Source organism: Pogona vitticeps, chromosome 2 (genome assembly GCF_051106095.1).
Source record: "Pogona vitticeps strain Pit_001003342236 chromosome 2, PviZW2.1, whole genome shotgun sequence".
NCBI classification, from domain to species: Eukaryota; Metazoa; Chordata; class Lepidosauria; order Squamata; family Agamidae; genus Pogona; species Pogona vitticeps.
In genome coordinates this window covers 25,402,465-25,422,817 of record NC_135784.1, presented here as the reverse complement: position 1 = coordinate 25,422,817, position 20,353 = coordinate 25,402,465, and the positions used below count along the sequence as shown (strand labels likewise).

At 42.2% G+C, this 20,353-nt stretch overlaps 1 protein-coding gene across 1 annotated transcript in view; it reads left to right on the top strand.

Moving 5' to 3' along the window:
• The first annotated feature begins 290 nt into the window (after positions 1 to 290).
• Positions 291 to 20,353, top strand: part of LOC110069946 (uncharacterized) — a 46,728-nt gene continuing 26,665 nt past the window's right edge. The window contains exons 1-7 of the mRNA XM_078388482.1: positions 291 to 783; positions 2,110 to 2,192; positions 2,949 to 3,075; positions 5,680 to 5,751; positions 15,030 to 15,112; positions 15,415 to 15,541; positions 17,132 to 17,218. Coding sequence (XP_078244608.1) covers positions 2,118 to 2,192; positions 2,949 to 3,075; positions 5,680 to 5,751; positions 15,030 to 15,112; positions 15,415 to 15,541; positions 17,132 to 17,218 — 571 coding nt within the window. The 5' untranslated portion in view covers positions 291 to 783; positions 2,110 to 2,117. The remainder of the gene's footprint in view (positions 784 to 2,109; positions 2,193 to 2,948; positions 3,076 to 5,679; positions 5,752 to 15,029; positions 15,113 to 15,414; positions 15,542 to 17,131; positions 17,219 to 20,353) is intronic.

Genomic DNA, 20,353 nt, shown 5'->3' with positions numbered 1-20,353 from the left:
ATAAAATTTGACACTGCCTCCATATCTTCCCCTTCTATTTCCCAGGAGGTGATGGGACCAGTGGCCATGATCTTAGTTTTTTTGATGTTGAGTTTCAGACCGTTTTTTGCACTCTCCTCTTTCACTCTCATTACAAGGTTCTTTAATTCCTCCTTACCGGGTTAACAGCACAGAGTTCCAGATCCTAGAGAGGCAGGATGTGTGGATAAGGGGGAAGACGAAAACTGTGGCACCTCCATTCGCTCTGCCTTCCGGACGAGGAAAGGGGAGGCCCATGCGAAGAGGTGAAGGTGTGATGGAGGGCGGGAGGGAAGAAGGCGACCAAATGTCTGACATATTGACTAAGCCTTTAAGTACACAGAAACACCAGAAATGTATAAAAGAGTTGGGAATATGTTTTGTTCAGGCATGAAAAAATTAGGAGGGGTGTCAGAATATAGAAATTTTATAGGCCCGAACCTGGAATAAATGTATTATTAACGAGCTGCCATTGTGCACAGATGTGTGTATGCTGAGTCACTCTGAAGATGATGCAATGTCTGGAAATAAGAAGACACCAGGTGCAGAAGATGAAGTCATGTGTCTTCTGATTGGACTAGAGATGCCATGTATATGTGTATGTATATAAGTGAACAGTGTCTTTGTATCCTTCTCTTCTCCACCATTTCCTGCAAGCCACTATGTCCGTTTGTGTAAAGAGATCCTGCCATGCTGATGTGATGCCTGCCTGTAAATACTTGTAAATATTGTAAATACAACCCTCTTGCAAAAGAAGAAGAACTTGTAAGTGTCTTCAATAATTCTGCGCATTTTTCCTGTCGCCAAATCCTTGACATTTTGTGGGAGGGTTGGGGGGGTGCGGCTCCCTTCCCCATCTTTCCGTTGCAATTCATGGGGGAGGGACGGTGGGTGGGGGGGATGCCCTGCAATCCAGATACAAAAAGGTAGGTCAGGATCCTCTGCAGGATCCCCTTTGAAGTCTTGCATCTTTTGCAGATCCACCCAGTTGTCAAGGAATTTAGGCGGAGAGGAGGAAGGGGGTGAAAGTTTAATTTTTAAAAAATAATTGTCTAGGGTATTTTTGCGGGGGAGGGGAGGAAGGAAGCTCTCTCTTTATCTCCCTGCTCCCAGAAACAAGAGGAGGGTTTCCTGAACTTTAGGAGAACGGGGACCTACTGTTGAGCCTGCAGGTGATTCGCCCGAAGCTGCTTCTGGTTCTCATGTTTAGCAACAAAAACCTGCTTTCTTCCTAAATGCCTGAAAGTTTGGCACTGGAGGGGAGGGGGCGACCAGGAGAGGAACAAGAAGAAAGCCACCTGTGGAGGGAGAACTGCCCTGATTGATTGATGTTATAGACCACCCTGCTTAATTAGAACACTACTCTAGGTGGTTTATGTAATTAGGCAAAGCATACAACCCCTAAAATGTGTTTTCTTTAAAATCAAAATGCATGGCACAGCAATGCATGGCACACACACATACAGCCTCTGTTAGCAAAATGTGTTTCCTCAGCAAAAATGGATGAATTGTTGCTCCTAGAAGCCTATAAAATATATATCAGAGCTCCCACTGCTTGTAGTTCCCCAAATAGAATTTTTTTGATGAAGCAGAACTGGATATTCAGCTTCCTGTGTTTATTTTCTCCACACTGCGCTGTGCCCAAGTATGCCCAGCTGTACTCAAAACCAAGAAAACGTCTCACATGGTTTGTCCTCTGCTTCTGGTTTCCCTAGAAGGAAACTTCATGGACGAATCTGCCCTAGAGTTTATGGCTAAAATCATGTTGTGTAGCAGCAGAGAGAGGAAAGCTTTGCACTAGAATTGAAGGCTAGAATCCTGTTGTGGATTCAGCCGATCCCATTCTCGTTGGACGAAATACATTGCTACCTCATCAAAGGACACCAGGTCCTGGAAGAAAAAGCAGCAGTGGAGGAGAAATGGCTGATCTCTGTTGCTGACTGGAGATCAGATCTTTGGGCTTAAGGGGGGTTTGAATCTAGAAGAGAATCTGGCAGGCTGAAGGACAAACCTTTGCAAGCCATAAAGGGCATTATGCAAGTTGTTGAACGAGAACACAAGTAGCCCGTATCTCTCTTTTCTTCATCACAGACAATAAAATGACATCAGAGACTGACTCCGGATTGCTGCTTCTTGGTGGTGGAGAGGAAAGAATAACCATGCAAACACCTCAGGTAAGTCAACAAGAGAGACGAGGGGAACAGTCTATCAGCTGTATTTCAGGTTTAGCATCTAAAAGGTGATGGTGGTAATATTTCTTCCTCAGATTTAAATACATCAGGACATTTTTTTTCTTTTAAAAAAGATCAAGATGTCTTTCACCATTGAAGTGCACAATATGAGAGCTAGAAACAATATTAGAATGGATATGATTGTACTCTAAAATCTTACTTAAGAAAAGACATGGTTCATTGTTGTTTAGGTGAGTGTTCTATTTAATGGTCATTGCATAAAGCTGCTTCTTTTAGAGCTGTGATTTTCAACCTTTGGTCCCAGATGTTCTTGAACTAAAACTCCCAGAAGCCTTCACTACTCGCTGTGCTGGCCAGGATTTCTGGGAGTGGTAGTCCAAGGACATCTGGGGACCCTGAGTTGGGAACCCCTGTTTTAGAGGGATTTGGACACAACTCTCTTTCAGTGAAGCATCTTTAACCACTGCCACTGTCCAGCTGCCCAGCTCTCCTCTGGCGCTTGTTATGAGCAACGATGGACAAATAAGAAATCATGAGGATAATGAATTCACATGGTGCTGATATTTTAAAAGTACCTGCTGGAAATAAATTGATTTTTTAATACTTTTTTGTGCTGCAAACTGATCACTAGGCCATGAACTGTATTGAATTTCTGACATGAAGTCTTGAACACTTCACCAATAAAATAAAATGCCAATTTCGTGTCCTTTTTGAATAAAGAATATCTTTTTCTTCCAGGACCTGGTGTCCTTTGATGAGGTAGCAATGTACTTCACCCAGCGCGAATGGGATTGCCTGAATCTAGACCAAAGAGCCTTGTACAAAGAGGTCATGCTGGAGAACTTTAGTATGGTGTCCTCTCTGGGTAAGGGCACCTTTTCTTTGACTGATAGGTGCAGAAAGGATGACTTTATATTTGTGATAATTTCCTTCTCTGAGGTAAAGAGACGCAGGCTAACCACTTATACTGGATCCCTTAGGGCTCTGGTTCATTTTGAGCCTCATGGCGCAGTGGTTAAATCGCTGTACTGCAGCCAAAACTGTGCTCATGACCTGGGGTTCAATCCCAGGAAGCCGGCTCGAGGTTGACTCAGCCTTCTATCCTTCTGAGGTCGGTAAAATGAGTACCCAGCTTGCTGGGGGGGGCAATGTGTAGCCTGCATAATTAACTTGTAAACCGCCCAAAGAGTACTTGAAGCGCTACGGGACAGTATATAAGCAGCACGCTTTGCTTTGCTTTTTGGTATGGTAGATGCTAGTGTGGACGCAGTGGCTTACATGTGGAAAGCAGAAGGGACCAGGGTGGCCGACTCAGACACTTTCAAGAGTACTTTTTAATTGTGCAAAATATGCACAGTTTATTGTTTGTACATGGATGCTGAATAACTAAATGGGTAGATGCTAAGAGCCTAAGTGGAGTATAGGCCTTTATGAATGTTTATTATTTTTCTGACTTTATAGCAATCTTCTATGAACACTTAAAATGGCATAAAATATTTTCTCTTTTTTGCTGCTCCTGTTGCCTCCTTTTTTCCCTTTGCCATCTGGCAGAGGTTTTACGGGTGCTTCATAGCCTTTCATACGAGTTCTTACCCGAGGGTCAATGAAACATAACCCTTGGTGGTTCACAGTGATGTGTCTTCAAGGGCAAAACCAGAATAAAACTCATTTGTTGAAACCTTATTTTATATGTCTCTCTGCGTGTATGTGTGTTTTCCATCTGCAGCAGTGAAGTCACAGAAGTCATAGTGGCTAATTAAGGAGGCACTGGTTGCAGTCCTGGTCACACGACCAATACCTCAAAATTGTTGTTGTTTAGTCATTCAGTTTTGTCAGACTCTTCGTGACCCCATGGACCAGAGCACACTAGGCCCTCCTGTCTTCCACTGCCTCCCGGAGTTAGGTCAGATTCATGTTGGTCACTTTGATGACACTGTCCAACCATCTCGTCTTCTGCCGTCCCCTTCTCCTCTTGCCTTCACACTTTCCCAACATCAGGGTCTTTTCCAAGGAGTCTTCTCTTCTCATGAGATGGCCAAAGTCCTGGAGCTTCAGCTTCAGGATCTGTCCTTCCAGTGAGCACTCAGGGTTGATTTCCTTCAAAATGGATAGGTTTGTTCTCTTTGCAATCCAGGGGATTCAAAATTAGCATCAATTAACTGCTTTGCCTTCTGGAATTCTGCTACATTACATGGGGGCAAAAACATGGTTTTATTTATTTATTCATTTATTTTATTTATATCCCGCCTATCTGGTCTTGCGAACACTCTAGGCAGTTTCCAGACACATAAAAACAACATATAAGTATAACAAAAAAGAAAAAAGAATTTTACATCAATAAACAAATTCTTCAAGATGGAAAGGAAATAACAAAGGGAAATTAAAAAGGGAAAGTTAAGTATTAACTGGAGGGAAGGCCTGCTTAAACATCCAAGTTTTTAATGGGTTTTTAAAAATACCCAGCGAAGGGGCCACACAACTCTCTGGAGGAAGGCCCGGTTTCTTGTTTTTTCCTTCCGGGCCTCCCTCAGCGTCAGGCTCCTCAGCCTCACCTCCTGACTCGCTCGAGTGATACGGGTAGATCTTGGTGGGAGTAGGCGTTCCATCAAATATCGAGGCCCTAAACCGTTTAGGGCTTTATAAGTAAGCATAAAACTTTGAAGTCAATGCGGAACTGAATGGGCAGCCAGTGCAATGCGGCCAGAATAGGAGAAATATGATGATATTTTCTCACTCCGCTGAGGAGTCTGGCCGCCGCATTTTACACCACTTGGATTTTCCACATCAGCCTCAAAGGTAGCCCCACGTAGAGCGCATTACAGTGATCTAATCTTGAGATTATGAGCACAATTACCAAGGTCGAAAGAGCTTGATGTAATGGATTGAATATAAAGAATTTAATTAAAGTTGACAAAGATTCCAAGGAGTACGCTTTGCCTTTTAAAAAGGTGTCTCCCATGAGTTTTGTACAAATCCTTTTTCATTTTTGCCTTAGTTGTAAATTTTGTTGAGGTTTTTTTTTGGGGGGGGGAGATGACTCCAGTCTAATGTTGGAAACACATGCAATATATCAGTGCTTCGCATCTTTTCAGTGCTAGATCCCATGACTTCCCTAAGCGAAATCTCCGATTCCTGCTGTTTTCAAGACAGGCTAGTATCTTTATCTGGATCTTAGAATATCTTTCAATGTTTTTCTCACTCCATATTTATGCTATATCTGTTATTCATTGTTATTTGAGCTATCTAATAACAGGGAAATCCTTATGGGATCATTGTACACTTTACATGTCTTAATGTTTGTTCGGAAGTTGTATTTGGTTTGAGGAGATACAGGCTTCTTTTGTTGTTATGACTGGATGCCGATTTCCCTAATAAAGACTAATAAGGATCAATAAGAAATAGACCCATAAAGGTTAGACCCTGATGCCTGAACATTTCCTAATCATTAGCCTGTCTCTTTATTTGAAAGAAATTTCCAAACCAGTCCTCATCACACAGCTGGAAGAGGGAAAAGAGCCATTTGTTGGAGCGTCTGAAGAAGGTGAGAAGACCTCTGCTTAAGTATGTGGTAGGAGCATTTATCTACTTGGAACTGAACTGCTTTCTTGGTGGCTTTTTAGCTTGTGTTTCATCAGTGAGACTTAATAAGGCACAACAGCAAAATTTTCAGACTAATGAGTCAGTCTTTTTATTTATTTAACTTATATGCCGCCCACACTACCCAAAGGTCTCTGGGCGGCTTACAGCATATAAGTCTTCCCAATATTAAGGTCATAGAATCATAGAATACTGAAGTTGGAAGGGGCCTATAAGGCCATTAAGTCCAACCCCTCCCCACCCGCTCAATGACCGGATGAAAATCAAAAGATATCTGCCAAGTTCCTCTTGAATGCCCCCAGCGTTGGCGCACTCACCACCTCTTGAGGCAATTAGTTCCACTGCCTTCCTGCTCTGACACTTAGGACATTTTTCCATTAAGCCAGTTTTAGGTTGATCACACTGAAGGAAAGAAGAACATGAAGGAAAACAACACAGAAACTAGCAATGACATTTATCAGTGCTGTCAATTTACTGCTCCCCAAAAGGACGGGACACAGACTGCAATAATTAAAGCCACAGAAACAAAGGATGTACATGAAAATGTTCCCCTCCATACCTGTCTTCTCCACAGTTTTTGGAAGGCAATACAGTGGTGCCCTGTATAGCGACGATAATCTGTTCCGGGTAAATCGTCGCTATCTGGAACCGTCGCTATACGGTGCATTAAAAACCCATAGGAATGCATTAAACTCTGTTTAATGCGTTCCTATGGGGACTAAACTCACCGTTGAGCGAAGATACTCCATAGCGCCGCCATTTTTGCTGCCTCGGTAAGCGAGGAATCAGTGGGAAAACACTGCGGGCGGTCATTTTGTGTACCCAGTGGCCATTTTGGAACCGCTGATCACCTGTTTCAAAACATCGCAATGCGAAGATCGGTAAGCGAAACGGTTACCGATCATCGCAATGCGATGTTTCCCCTATTCAAACATCGCAATGCGATTGCTTTTTCGATCACAAAATCCGCATCGCTATGCGGATTCGTCCTTAAACAGTGTGCTCATTATGCGAGGAACCACTGTAGAATAATAGAGTAATAGAGTTGGAAGGGGCCTATGAGGCCATTGAATCCAACTCCCTCTGCTCATGGCTGGAATCCAAATCAAAGCAGGTCTGACTGATAAGTGTTGGGGCGCTCACCACCGCCTGAGGTGATGGGTTCCCTTGTACTGCCCTAACAGTTAAGATGTTTCTCCTATTTAACCTAAATCTGGCTTCCTCTAGCTTGAGCCCATTGTGATGAAATGTATTTTTCTAATTAGAGATGGGTTATGTAGTCATGTCTTAACCATAGAGGAATCCATTTTGAGTCTGACACAGGCTAAGTTCTGGAAAATTACTAGTAGTTATTTTCAGCTTTTCTTATCGCCGCAGCTGGAGAGGAAAACACGGCAGAGTCAAAATATCTCTAACCTGAATGATAAACAATTCTTTGGTGTTGGTGGGAAAGTAGGGCGTACCCTATGCTAATTCTTGCCTTCGTGATTGGTTGAGTATGTCAGGAGGGGGCAGGTTGGAGAAATTTACAAGAGGTTGGAAAAAGTAACTTGAGAGAGAGAAGAGAGTTTTTGGGATTCTGAAAACATGGCGTCGCATTTCTTTGATCCAAGCGAAGGAACCTAATTCAACAATATGGACTGCGTAAGAATATCGTTTGCTTACCTTAGTTTATAGTTTAGTTTTTGTTTTGTTTTACTAGTTAACTTTTATAGAAGGTGCTGAACCATTATGCTGTTGCTTAGAAATGAAACTGTAGAGAAATGTTTTCTTTGTTCACTTAAATAAACTTATGTTGTTTAATAATTGGCCTTTCTAGTCCTTTGAACAGAACAGTTTCCCTATAGATAATTGATTGGGCTTACGTTACCAAAATTGAGTCATTAAACAGTAAAGATGCGGTATTAAGTGGTTTCTTTTTAATAAAATCGAAACAGACTTTAAATGCAGGCTGCCAAGAGTTCATGTCCCAGGAACTGTGTTGACTCAAGCAGTTTAATTTCGAATGGGAGTGAATGGGGCCTGGATTTTCCTGTTTCGTGGTTTTTGATCTCATTTATGGGACCAATAACTCACATGGTGGCACGGTGTTACGATCCACGGGCCTGATTTGCAACCTGATTTCAGTAGTGTTACACCCGGCTTTCTCTTTACACACAGTTTGCTTTGGATTTATCCAGATGCTGTGGTAAATTGAAGCTGAGGGTCAGGCACGGACTGCTTTCAGTTTGAAACAAAGCAGCAACACAGCGTGGGTTGTCCTGCTAACTGGTTAAATATTTTTCTTTTTTCTCTGCTCTATTTCTTTTCAACTGAAGCCCTGGCTGAAAAGGGTCAGTTGTGGGGGCGGATTCTGTTAAAGGACTAGGTGTAAATTTCTAAAGTAAGCTTTTTCGTTGCTAGGCACAGCTAAAGCACGGCACCTTATCAGGGCTGTCAGGGCAGTTTTATGGCTGGCGGTAATTTATTGCCGAAACAGTGGGAGGTTTACAGCTTAGCGGCTGCAAGCAGTCAGCATGGCTCAGCATGTTACTGAGAGGAGAACTGGCCGGAGGAAAACATCCAGCGAATTGAGGTTGTTGATGGAGGAATCGGAGGGGGAACAATCAATTGTGGAAGATTCAGTTGAAGAAGACCAATTGGATTTACAAATGGCTGGGTACCCCCAGGAGTTTGACCCATTGCCTATTCCAAGCCGGAGAAATTCCAGAGGGCGAGCGGAGGAGCAACATCCCCGACCTACAGAGGAAGCCGTTGGTGAGAATCCGTCTGGTGCGGGGGGGCGAAATCCACCCACACCGATGCCAGCGTCTGAGGAATTGACCCAGCTGGTTGCAGATCTAGTGAGATCCCAAAAGGAGTTTGTTAACACTTTGAATCAGGCTGAGAAAGTGAAGAATAAGTGCAGAGAGCAAAAAGTGCAAGAGCTGCAGGAAAAGAGAAAGGCTAAACAGGCAATTAAAGACTCTATAGCCAGTGTGGATAGGGGAAGTCTACCTAGATACCAGGAGGGCGATTGTGTGTTGAGCTTCCTTAAGAATTTCGAGCAATCTTGCCAAGATTTGGAGATACCTAGAGATTGGTTTCCCAAACTCCTTCGTCCCCAAATTTGCGGTCAACTAGCCACAATAGTAGCCAAAGTGGCTGAGGAAGATTATGATTGGTCTGAATTAGTTTGGGTTATTAAACAGCGATATGGTTATACAAAAGAGCTATTGAGGCAGAATTTTAGGAAAATCAAAAAACTGCCTAATGAGAGTTATGCAGCTTTAGCTGACAGGCTGGAATTTTTAGGAGACCAATGGCTGGACTCTTTGAAAATCAGATCTGTAGCAGATATGAGAAAGGCATTATTCATGGAGCAATTTATGAACTTGGTCCCTTTAGAGTTGAGGAGTTCTTTACTAGAGAGAGAATTTAAAGACCTCCAATCCCTTGCGCTGAGGACTGACGAATTGTTATCGTTTAGAAAACCTGAACCAGCGCCTAGAGCCAGAGCAGAGGCGCCTAGAGCCGAGGCACCTAAAAGACAAAGCCAGCCTGACTTTAAAAAGCCTTACCATCAAGAGTATAGGCAGACTTCAACTGATCAGCGCAGGAGTTTAGCTCCAAATCAAAGCAGACCCACTTTTGCTTGTTTTAAATGCGGTGGCCCTCATCTACAAAAGGACTGTGGACTATCTCAAGGACCCCCTAGTCAAGCTAGGAAGTCAGATGTTAGGACACCGGTACCAGCGCCACGCAAATCCAAGGGAGGCACACCCAAAGTATCTCTGGTAAGCCCTAACACCCCAGAGAGTCAACAAGTACCAACTCAAGGCCAGACTGTCATGGGCACAGTGCCTAGACAGAATCAACCCAGTGGGAGTACTACCGCTTCACTAGCCAGTGATAGACAGGCAGCGGTAAATTACTACGTGCCTCAAATATTAGATGTTCGTGGAGGAGAACAAGCAGGAGCTATAAGACAGTCTCCACAGGGGAAAAAGTATACCCTAATGGACCCGGATTGCGTAATCCCTGAGTCTCAGAAAGAATGGGCTATGAGGACTTATTCTGAGGAGGTGATTTTGTATACTGATAAGGAACAGGTGGTTCTAAATGCTTACAGTGATTCTGGTGCTGAACTTTCTTCCATATCCCGAAAATTTTTGCACCCAGAACTGATTTTGGACAATTTAAGGTTACCCATTAGGACCTATGGTTCAGGAGAGGCGGGAGAACAACATATTCCTCTCGCGTTTGTGGAATTATCGTTCAAAAATTGGCGTGGTACTAAACTTTGCCTCACTCATGAGGGGAAACCTGACTTCTTGCTGGGAAATGACCTCACCTATTTGAATTTTAAGCAGAGTCAGGAAGGTCCTGCTGTTAAAGTGGTTACCCGTTCCCAAACCCAAAAAGCAGAGACTGGGAGTGTTTCTGATGAAGCTGTCCCTACTACAAACTTAGACCAGCAGCAACATCTAGTGGCAGAACAAGATAATGCAGCTAATACAGAAGTGGAAATAGAGGAATCAGTGCCTATGGGGTCAGCTGAGTTTAAAGTGAAGCAAATGACTGATCCCTCACTAGCTTCCTTGAGAGCACAAGCAGATGACTATGCTCAAAACCCAATAACACAGCAAGTTAACTTTGTGTGGGGCCAGAATGGACTTTTGTATAGAGAATATCATCCCAAATCACACTTGAACATGCAACCCACACAACAGCTGGTAGTACCACAGGAATACAGACTGAGGATTCTTGAATTAGCTCATGACAATCCATCTAGTGGTCACCAAGGTGTGCAAAAAACTTTAAAAAGAATTTCTCAGCATTTTTATTGGCCTGGTATTAACAAAAATGTGAAGGACTATGTCAGTTCATGTGACTATTGCCAAAGAACAGGTTATCAGACCGATAAGACGAAGTCTGAAATGCTCTTAATGGAAATACCTGATCAAGTTTTCCAATGTTTGCAAATGGATGTCATGGGACCTTTTGTTCCAACTAAGTCTAAGAAGAAATACATCATCTCTTTCATCTGCCAAGCTAGTCGTTGGATCGAGGCCTATGCGTTGAGTAATCTAAGAGCTTCCACCATCGCACGCATCATCATAGACTTGTGCTCACGTATTGGAGTACCATCTCAGATAATTTGTGATCAGGCGGGGGCGTTTCGTAGCTCCTTAATGGACAAAATTTGTGAACTTAGTGGAATAGAAATAAAATTTAGCTCCGCCTATCATCCTGAAAGTCATGGGTTAATTGAGAGAGGTCAACAAACCTTACTGAGGATGATCAAAACCATGGTACAGGTGTATGGTAACATTTGGGACGATCTGTTACCATTTGCTTTATTTGCTTATCGAAGTTCTGCTCACACTTCTCTTGGTGGTTTCTCTCCAAGTGAAGTGGTATTTGGGAGGAATCTACAAGGACCTTTGGATTTCCTGAAATCTGATTGGGAAGGTGTGGTGAAAAGCAGCACAGTTCCAGTTGCTGATTTTGTCAGAAATCTGCAAGAAAAACTGTTAGCTGTGCAAGAATTGGCTAAAGACAATTTGCTAAATGCTCAATCAACCCAGAAACTCTACCATGACAGACATTCCAGACACAGGGAATTTGATGTGGGAGATTTGGTTCTTGTTTTAAACCCCCTCAGACCTTCTAAATTAGAGGTTGGCTGGGAAGGTCCAGGGGAAGTGGTACAGAAACTGGGGAATAACAATTATTTAGTAAAAATGTTGAATTCTGATAAAAAGCCTGTAAGTTACCATGTCAATAGGTTGAAATTGTATAAAGACAGAACTGCAATGGTTTTGCAATATAAGGTTGCTTGTTATCAGTCTGAATATGAGCCTGTAGATATGCTAGCTGAATTAGAAGATGCTGGTAATTGGTCTGACAACCTTGTTTTGACAGGTACCTCACTCCAGAAGGGAAAGCTGTACCAAATCCTAGAAAAATATCAAGATGTTTTTTCAGATAAGCCAGGTTATACCAATTTGGTCAGTCATGAAATTATCACTACCGATAATCAGCCAATTCGATCTAGTCCATACAGAGCAGTTGGTGATCATGCTCTACGGATTGAACAAGAGATACAAAAGATGTTATCTCTGGATGTAATTGAGGAGTCATCATCCCCATACTCATCTCCAGTGGTTCTGGTTTCAAAAAAAGATTCTACTGGCAAGATTCTTGATGAGATAAGGTTCTGTGTGGATTACAGAAAGTTAAACAGTGTTACTGTTTCAGATCCTTATCCATTGCCTAGAATGGATCATTTAATTGAAAAATTGGCCAAGGCAAATTTTATCAGCATAATTGACTTAAAGAATGCTTACTGGCAGCTGGATTTAGCCGAGAATTCACGAGATAAGACCGCTTTTATCACTCATGTAGGCACTTTTAGATTCAAAAGGCTACCATTTGGATTGAAAAATGCAGGAGCATCATTTCAGAGAATGATAGATAAAGTTTTAAAAGGTCTACCTTTTGCTAGTGCTTATCTTGATGATGTTGCTATTTTCAGTTCTGATTTTGACTCTCATATGTCTCATGTTGAAACTGTGTTGTCTAGAATTCATCAAGCTGGTCTTACTGTCAAAGCTAGTAAATGTCAATGGATGAAAGGGAAAGTCACATATTTGGGTCATTTGGTTGGTCAAGGTGAAATTCATACTCTGCAAGCCAAAGTTCAAGCTATCAATGATTGGCCTATTCCAAAAACCAAGAAACAAGTGCGTTCATTTTTAGGTGTAGTTGGCTATTACAGGAAATTCATCCCTGATTTCAGTGAATTGGCTACACCTCTGACAGAGCTAACTAAGAAGAGACAGCCTGTCAAAGTTAATTGGACCCCCGAGTGCCAAGGGGGCTTTTGAGGCCTTAAAAGCGAAGATTATTCATGCCCCTATACTGAAATCACCTGATTTTGATAAGCCTTTCATTTTGCAAACCGATGCTTCAGAATTTGGATTAGGAGCTATTTTGTTACAGCAAGGGGAGGATGGGAATCTATATCCTATCTCATACTTCTCTAGAAAGCTCTTGGAAAGAGAGAGACATTATGCAATCCTTGAAAAAGAGGCTCTTTCTATATATTGGTCTCTTAATCTTTTAAGACCTTATCTATGGGGGCGTAAATTTACACTCCAAACTGATCACAGAGCCTTAGTTTGGTTACAAAAGATGAAGTCTCAGAACCAAAAATTGTTAAGATGGAGTTTAGCATTACAGGATTTTGATTTTGAAGTTCAACATATACCTGGAAAACTAAATGTGGTGGCAGATGGACTTTCCAGGATGTACTGTGAAGATCCAGATGTTCCTGACCGCTAAAGAAGATGGAAGACGGTTGGAGTAGTTACTGTGGCTAATGAACTAACATGCTTGTTTCCTTTTTGTATATCTGAATGGTGTGCCAAGAGATTGTATTGCTGTATTGTTTGTTATAATCCATATATAATCATTTACTTTTAGTTGTTTTATCAATTTACTTCAAATTAGCTCAGAATAACTGTTCTGAATTTAGAAGAAATTTAGCGGGGGTGTGTGATGAAATGTATTTTTCTAATTAGAGATGGGTTATGTAGTCATGTCTTAACCATAGAGGAATCCATTTTGAGTCTGACACAGGCTAAGTTCTGGAAAATTACTAGTAGTTATTTTCAGCTTTTCTTATCGCCGCAGCTGGAGAGGAAAACACGGCAGAGTCAAAATATCTCTAACCTGAATGATAAACAATTCTTTGGTGTTGGTGGGAAAGTAGGGCGTACCCTATGCTAATTCTTGCCTTCGTGATTGGTTGAGTATGTCAGGAGGGGGCAGGTTGGAGAAATTTACAAGAGGTTGGAAAAAGTAACTTGAGAGAGAGAAGAGAGTTTTTGGGATTCTGAAAACATGGCGTCGCATTTCTTTGATCCAAGCGAAGGAACCTAATTCAACAATATGGACTGCGTAAGAATATCGTTTGCTTACCTTAGTTTATAGTTTAGTTTTTGTTTTGTTTTACTAGTTAACTTTTATAGAAGGTGCTGAACCATTATGCTGTTGCTTAGAAATGAAACTGTAGAGAAATGTTTTCTTTGTTCACTTAAATAAACTTATGTTGTTTAATAATTGGCCTTTCTAGTCCTTTGAACAGAACAGTTTCCCTATAGATAATTGATTGGGCTTACGTTACCAAAATTGAGTCATTAAACAGTAAAGATGCGGTATTAAGTGGTTTCTTTTTAATAAAATCGAAACAGACTTTAAATGCAGGCTGCCAAGAGTTCATGTCCCAGGAACTGTGTTGACTCAAGCAGTTTAATTTCGAATGGGAGTGAATGGGGCCTGGATTTTCCTGTTTCGTGGTTTTTGATCTCATTTATGGGACCAATAACTCACAATTACGTGTCCTACACTATGGAATAATCAGAAACAGATCTTGCCCCTCTTCTGTATGAATACCTTTCAAGTATTTGAGATCCTGTCTCCCCTCGGTCTTCTTTTCTCAGTTCTATCAATCTTTCATCCAAGGGCTTGGTTTCCATCCCAGCCCGCTGTCAGCATCCTTGAAGTGTGGAGTCCAGTACAGGACACAATACAGCGGTGCCTCCGTTTAACGACAAAATCACGTTACTATGAACTTTTTGTGATCGCTTTTGCGATCACTTTAGGATGTTTCCTATGGGGGAATTTCGCTTTGTGATGATCGGTTCCCTGGTTCGGGAGCCGATTCTTTGCAAAAAGATGATTTTCAGACAGCTGATCAGTGGTTTCAAAATGGCCGCCGAGTAAACAAAATGGCCGCCTACTGTTTTCTGGAACAGATTCCTCGCTGCACAGGCAGCGAAAATGGCCGCCCTATGGAGGATCTTCGCTGGACGGTGAGTTTCCAGCCCATCAGAACACATTAAACAGGTTTTAATGCTTTTCCATGGGCTTTTAAATTTCGCTTTACGACGTTTTTGTTCTACAGCGATTTTGCTGGAACGAATTAATGTCGTCATGCGAGGCACCACTGTATTATAAATGAGGCCCAACCAGTGACAGATAGAGGGGAACTGATATTTCTTGGGATCTGGAGGCTATACGTCTGCTAATGCATCTCAAAATAGTATTTGCCTTCTCAGGTAAATAGCTCCTCCGCTAACTCAGCTTTTCATCCCTTTATCATATGTGGTGGCAGCAGCAATGGCAGGAATTGCTGAGACAGCTTAATTGTTACTTCTTTTCTCTCCCACGCAGGCAACTTGATGGCAACACAGGCAGGCTCTGGACCATCTCCTCTTTATGGTCAAGAGGAAAAAGCTGCCGTTAAACCACTTCGGGTAAGGAGTAATCATGAGTAAACAAAGGGGGATCTTCTGAGTGCCACCCCTTGTTTTCTGGTGGCAGTTGGAAAGAATAATAATCTTCTTTACTTTTATCATCCCAACATCAGCAATAAGAAGATTGTGAGTTTTCTTGTATTTCCAAAATTAAAGCCTTGAATCCTCCAAAGTAAAATGGAACAAACAGTATTTACAAATCTACACTATTAGTACTTTCCCTTTCGAACTGGGAGCACTGGTGTATGTATGTGAGATTCTTTCTGGTTACAGTATTTTTTTTTCTTTTTTTCTTTTTCCAGCAGCTGGTGTCTTTTGAGGAGGTAGCTGTCTGTTTCACCAAAGGAGAGTGGGATCTCTTAGAACCAGCAGAAAAAGTTTTATACAAGGAGGTCATGCTGGCAAACTATGGGGTGGTAGCGTCTCTGGGTGAGGACACTTTCGCCTTGATTGAAATAAACTAAAATGTGATCCAGACAAGACAAAAATATGATCTCATAAATATATTCTTAGAACTGCAGAGCTGGAAGGGACTCTTTGGATCAGCAAGTCCAACCCCTCATCAAGGGAGGAACAGTCAGGAATTGAACTCCCAACTTCTGGCTTTGCAGCCAAAGACCTAAACTACTAAGCTATCCAGCAGTTCTATCCAAAGCACTATAAAGGGTTGGTTCCCTGTGTAGATTAATCTGTTATCTAACCCCTCCCACTACTATAAACTGTCTTCGATCTTTTTAAAGAGTAAGGCAGCATAAACCCTATTTTTCTGTGTATAAGACAATACAGTGGTGCATCGCTAGACAATTGCTTTGCATAATGACAAATTCGCTTTACGATGACTTTTTCAGAGCGATCTTGCGCTTCGTTTAACGATGTTTACTATGGGCGATTTTCGCTTTACGATGTTAGGGACCTTGCCTCGCAAGACGGTTACATTTTCTGTCCCTGTCTTTCGCTTTACAATGTTTTTGACAGCTTGGTTTTGCTTCGCTATACGAGTCTTTTAATAGTTGCTGTTTCGTTAGACAGCTGTTTTTGCTTGGGAACTGCGTTTCGCTTAACGATGTTTTTTATGATGATTTTCGGTTTACGATGATGAATTGTTCCCATTGGAACGGATTATCCGGTTTTCAATGCACTTCAATGGGAAACCGCGTTTCGCAAGATGATGTTTTCGCTTAACAGCGATTTTCGCGGAACGAATTATTGTCCTGCAAGACACCACTGTACTTTTGTCTAAAATGTTTAGACTAAAATTTTAAGGTTGTCTTATACATGGAAATAAGCAAAGGAGAGACCCACGTGATTTCAAAACTGCCCATACCTTGCCTCTATAAACAGGCTTCCTGCAATCACGAGGCTTTGCTTCCTACAGTTATGAGGCATAGCTTCCTCCAGTCATAAGTTTTATGGAACTCACATCAGCTGATGCTGTACAAACCAATTGGAACACAACTCGTTGGAGTTGGAGCCTGTAGGCTCAGATGCAACAGGGACTGGTAATGTCTGAGCATTCTGAGCTCAGAGGCTGAATAAAGTGATATGTTCAAAGCTAAGTGTGATGCATAATATGACAGTACTGGTATGTAAATGTTATCTAATTACTAAATAAAAATGTGGTCTGTTTTATGTTTTAAATAAAGATTTCTTAATTTTGGCTTAGAAAAGTGGGTGGGTGTCTTATACATGGGGCGTCTTGCAGGCATCCTTCAGTCTCAGGTGGCTATGGTAGCATGCTCTGAATAGAGGTCTTGGAACAGCATCTAGTCTGGCTGAGGAGGCCAATTCGGGGTGTCATATACACAGAAAAATGTGGTACTTAAAAAAATAAATAATAATAAGTAATAAATGATAAACGATCAGGTTTATAATGGGACAGTATTCTGGCTTCTAATGTCTGCCTTCTTGAGAGAGAGCTTAATAAGTGACATGTGAATGTGAGGCAAATGGATAATACTGAGAGCTAGATTTGAACAGCTGTGTCCTTGTGGTGATGAATCTGTCTCTTGTCTTTGAAAGGAATTCCCAAACCAGATCTCATCTCTTGGCTGGAAGGAGCAGAAGACTCGTTTTTCCAGGACTCTAAGGAACAGAAGCGATTTGGAGGTACCTGCTTATTTAATAATAATAGCCTTAGAACTGCCGAACTGGAAGAGACCCTAGGGATCATCAAGTCTAGCCCTTCTCAAGGAGACACAGGAGGGAATCAAACTCCCAACCTCTGGCTTCGCAGCCATAGACCTAAACCTCTGAGCTATCCAGCAGTTCTTGTCCGATGGAGTCTTTGAGGAAGTTCTCTGCATTTTCCCCCCTTGTATTTAATCAACAGTTCCTTCTCACTCATAATCTTACTGAGAGCCACGTATTGCCCACCGGTAACTGTGTGTTATTGTTGTCTTCCCCTAGGTGTAGAACTTTGCACTTGTCCCTGTTAAATTCTGTTCTATTGTTTCCATCCCAGTGCTTATAATTTATATAAATTGGGTTTCCTAAAATCCAGCATTCATGTGCAGCTATGCTCTGCTTTGGTTTCCTTTTGAAATCAGGAACTCAAGTAGATCATGGTCACTATCCTCCTGAGTTCCTCTTATTGCCACTGCTTCCGCCAGGTCATCTCTACTGGTTAAACATACGTAAAGGATAAGTACCCTCTTTTTCCTATGTGTTATAGGAGAAAATTGTCAGCAACACAATTCAGGAATTTATTGGAAGTGCCATATTTAATAGAATTTACCACCCAACAGATATCAGAATAATTGAAATAGACCAATAAATATAGACATAAATCCAAGATGGCAAAAATGTAGAATTTAAGATATAGGCAGGAGGGAAAGCCTGCCCAAATAACCAAGTCTTAACTTTACATCTGAAGACACCCAGAGAAGGAGCCAGGTGGATCTCCACAGGCAAGTTGTTCCAGAGGTGAGGGGCCACTGCCGAGAAGGACCGGTTCCTCGTTCGTTCCTTCCAGACCTCCCTCGGCTGGAAAGAGGGAGACATACACTGTGACTCTTCTTGGACGATTTATACCCTTCCGTTGTTGTATGCCAATCACGGGATCTCCCAACAAACTTCAGTTACCCCTATCAAGTAATATTTATCCTCCTGAACTAAGATTTCCAGTTCTTCTTGTGTCTTTCCCATACTACCAGCATCCATATATAGATGCTGGAGATTGTGTGATCTGAGGCCTGCGTTCCTTTGTACATTTTTAGGGAGGTTATTATTTGGCCTTATTAGACCTGCTCAGTCCATTTCTCTTATTGTACATAAGCTTTCATTTATCTTTATCTCTGAGCTTGCCTCTCCCTCCCCCTTCCTTTTCAATTTAAAGCCCTCCTGATGAAGTTCTTCATGCTGTGGCCAAACACATTCTTCTGAGTCCTTGTGAGATGCAATTCACCATTTTCCAGTAATCCATCTTCTAGGAAACTTATCCTGTGGTCTGAAAATCCAAATCCATCATGTCAGCACCACATTTGTAGCTCGTCATTCGCCCAAACGATTTTCATTTCCCTTTCTATTCCTCCTCTTAGTAGTGGTAGAATGGATCAGAAGACTTTCTGGGCTCCAAAGTTCTTGAGTTTCCTTCCCAAAGCTTCAAAGCCTGATGTGATTTCTTTATAGTTTCTCTTGGTGGTATCATTTGTCTCCATGTGGATAAAACTCATCCGTGAGTTTTATGAGAATGCTTCCATCCTGTCTCTCATTCGTTTGTTTGTTCGTTTAGTCGTGTCCGACTCTTTGTGACCCCATGGACCAGAGCACGCCAGGCCCTCCTATCTTCCACTGCCTCCCGGAGTAGTGTCAAATTCATGTTGGTAGCTTCGCAGACACTGTTCAGCCCTCTCATCCTCGGTTGTCCCCTTCTCCTCTTGCCGTCACACTTTCCCAACATCAAGTTTTTTTTCCAAGGAGTCTTTTCTTCTCATGAGATGGCCAAAGTACTGGAGCCTCAGCTTCAGGATCTGTCCTTCCAGTGAGCACTCAGGGTTGATTTCCTTTAGAATTGATAGGTTTATTCTCCTTGCAGTCCAGGGGATTCTCAAGAGCCTCCTCCAGCACCAAAATTCAAAGGCATCCATTCTTCGGCGGTCTGCTTTCTTTATGGTCCAGCTCTCACTTCCATACAACACTACAGGAAAAACCATAGCTTTGACTATTCGGACTTTTGTTGGCAAGGTGATGTCTCTGCTTTTTAAGATGCTGTCAAGATTTGTCATCGCTTTCCTCCCAAGAAGCAGGCGTCTTTTAATTTCGTGGCTGCTGTCTCCATCTGCAATGATCATGGAGCCCAGGAAAATAAAATCTGTCACTGCCTCCATGTCTTCCGCTTCTATTTCCCAGGAGGTGATGGGACCAGTGGCCATGATCTTAGTTTTTTTGATGTTGAGTTTCAGACCGTTTTTTGCACTCTCCTCTTTCACCCTCATTACAAGGTTCTTTAATTCCTCCTCACTTTCTGCCATCAGAGTGGTATCATCTGCATATTGGAGGTTGTTGATATTTCTTCGGGCAGTCTTAATTCCGGCTTGGCATTCCTCCAGTCCAGCCTTCCGCATGATGTATTCTGTATATAAGTTAAATATGCTGGGGGACAATATACAGCCTTGTCGTACTCCTTTCCCAATTTTGAACCAATCAGTTGTTCCATAGCCAGTTCTAACTGTTGCTTCCTGTCCCACATATAGGTTTCTCAGGAGATAGATAAGGTGGTCAGGCACTCCCATTTCTTTAAGAACTTGCCATAGTTTGCTGTGGTCCACACAGTCAAAGGCTTTTGCATACTCAATGAAGCAGAAGTAGATATTTTTCTGGAACTCTCTGGCTTTCTCCATAATCCAGCGCAAGTTAGCAATTTGGTCTCTAGTTTCTCTGCCTCTTCGGAATCCAGCTTATACTCCTGGGAGTTCTCGGTCCACATACTGCTGAAGCCTACCTTGTAGGATTTTGAGCATAACCTTGCTAGCGTGTGAAATGAGTGCAATTGTACAGTAGTTGGAGCATTCTTTGGCACTGCCTTTCTTTGGGATTGGGATGTAGACTGATCTTTTCCAGTCCTCTGGCCATTGTTGGGTTTTCCAAACTTGCTGGCATATTGAATGTAGCACCTTAACAGCATCATCTTTCAAGATTTTAAATAGTTCAACTGGAATGCCATCATCTCCACTGGCCTTGTTGTTAGCCAGGCTTTCTAAGGCCCACTTGACTTCACTCTCCAGGATGTCTGGCTCAGGGTCA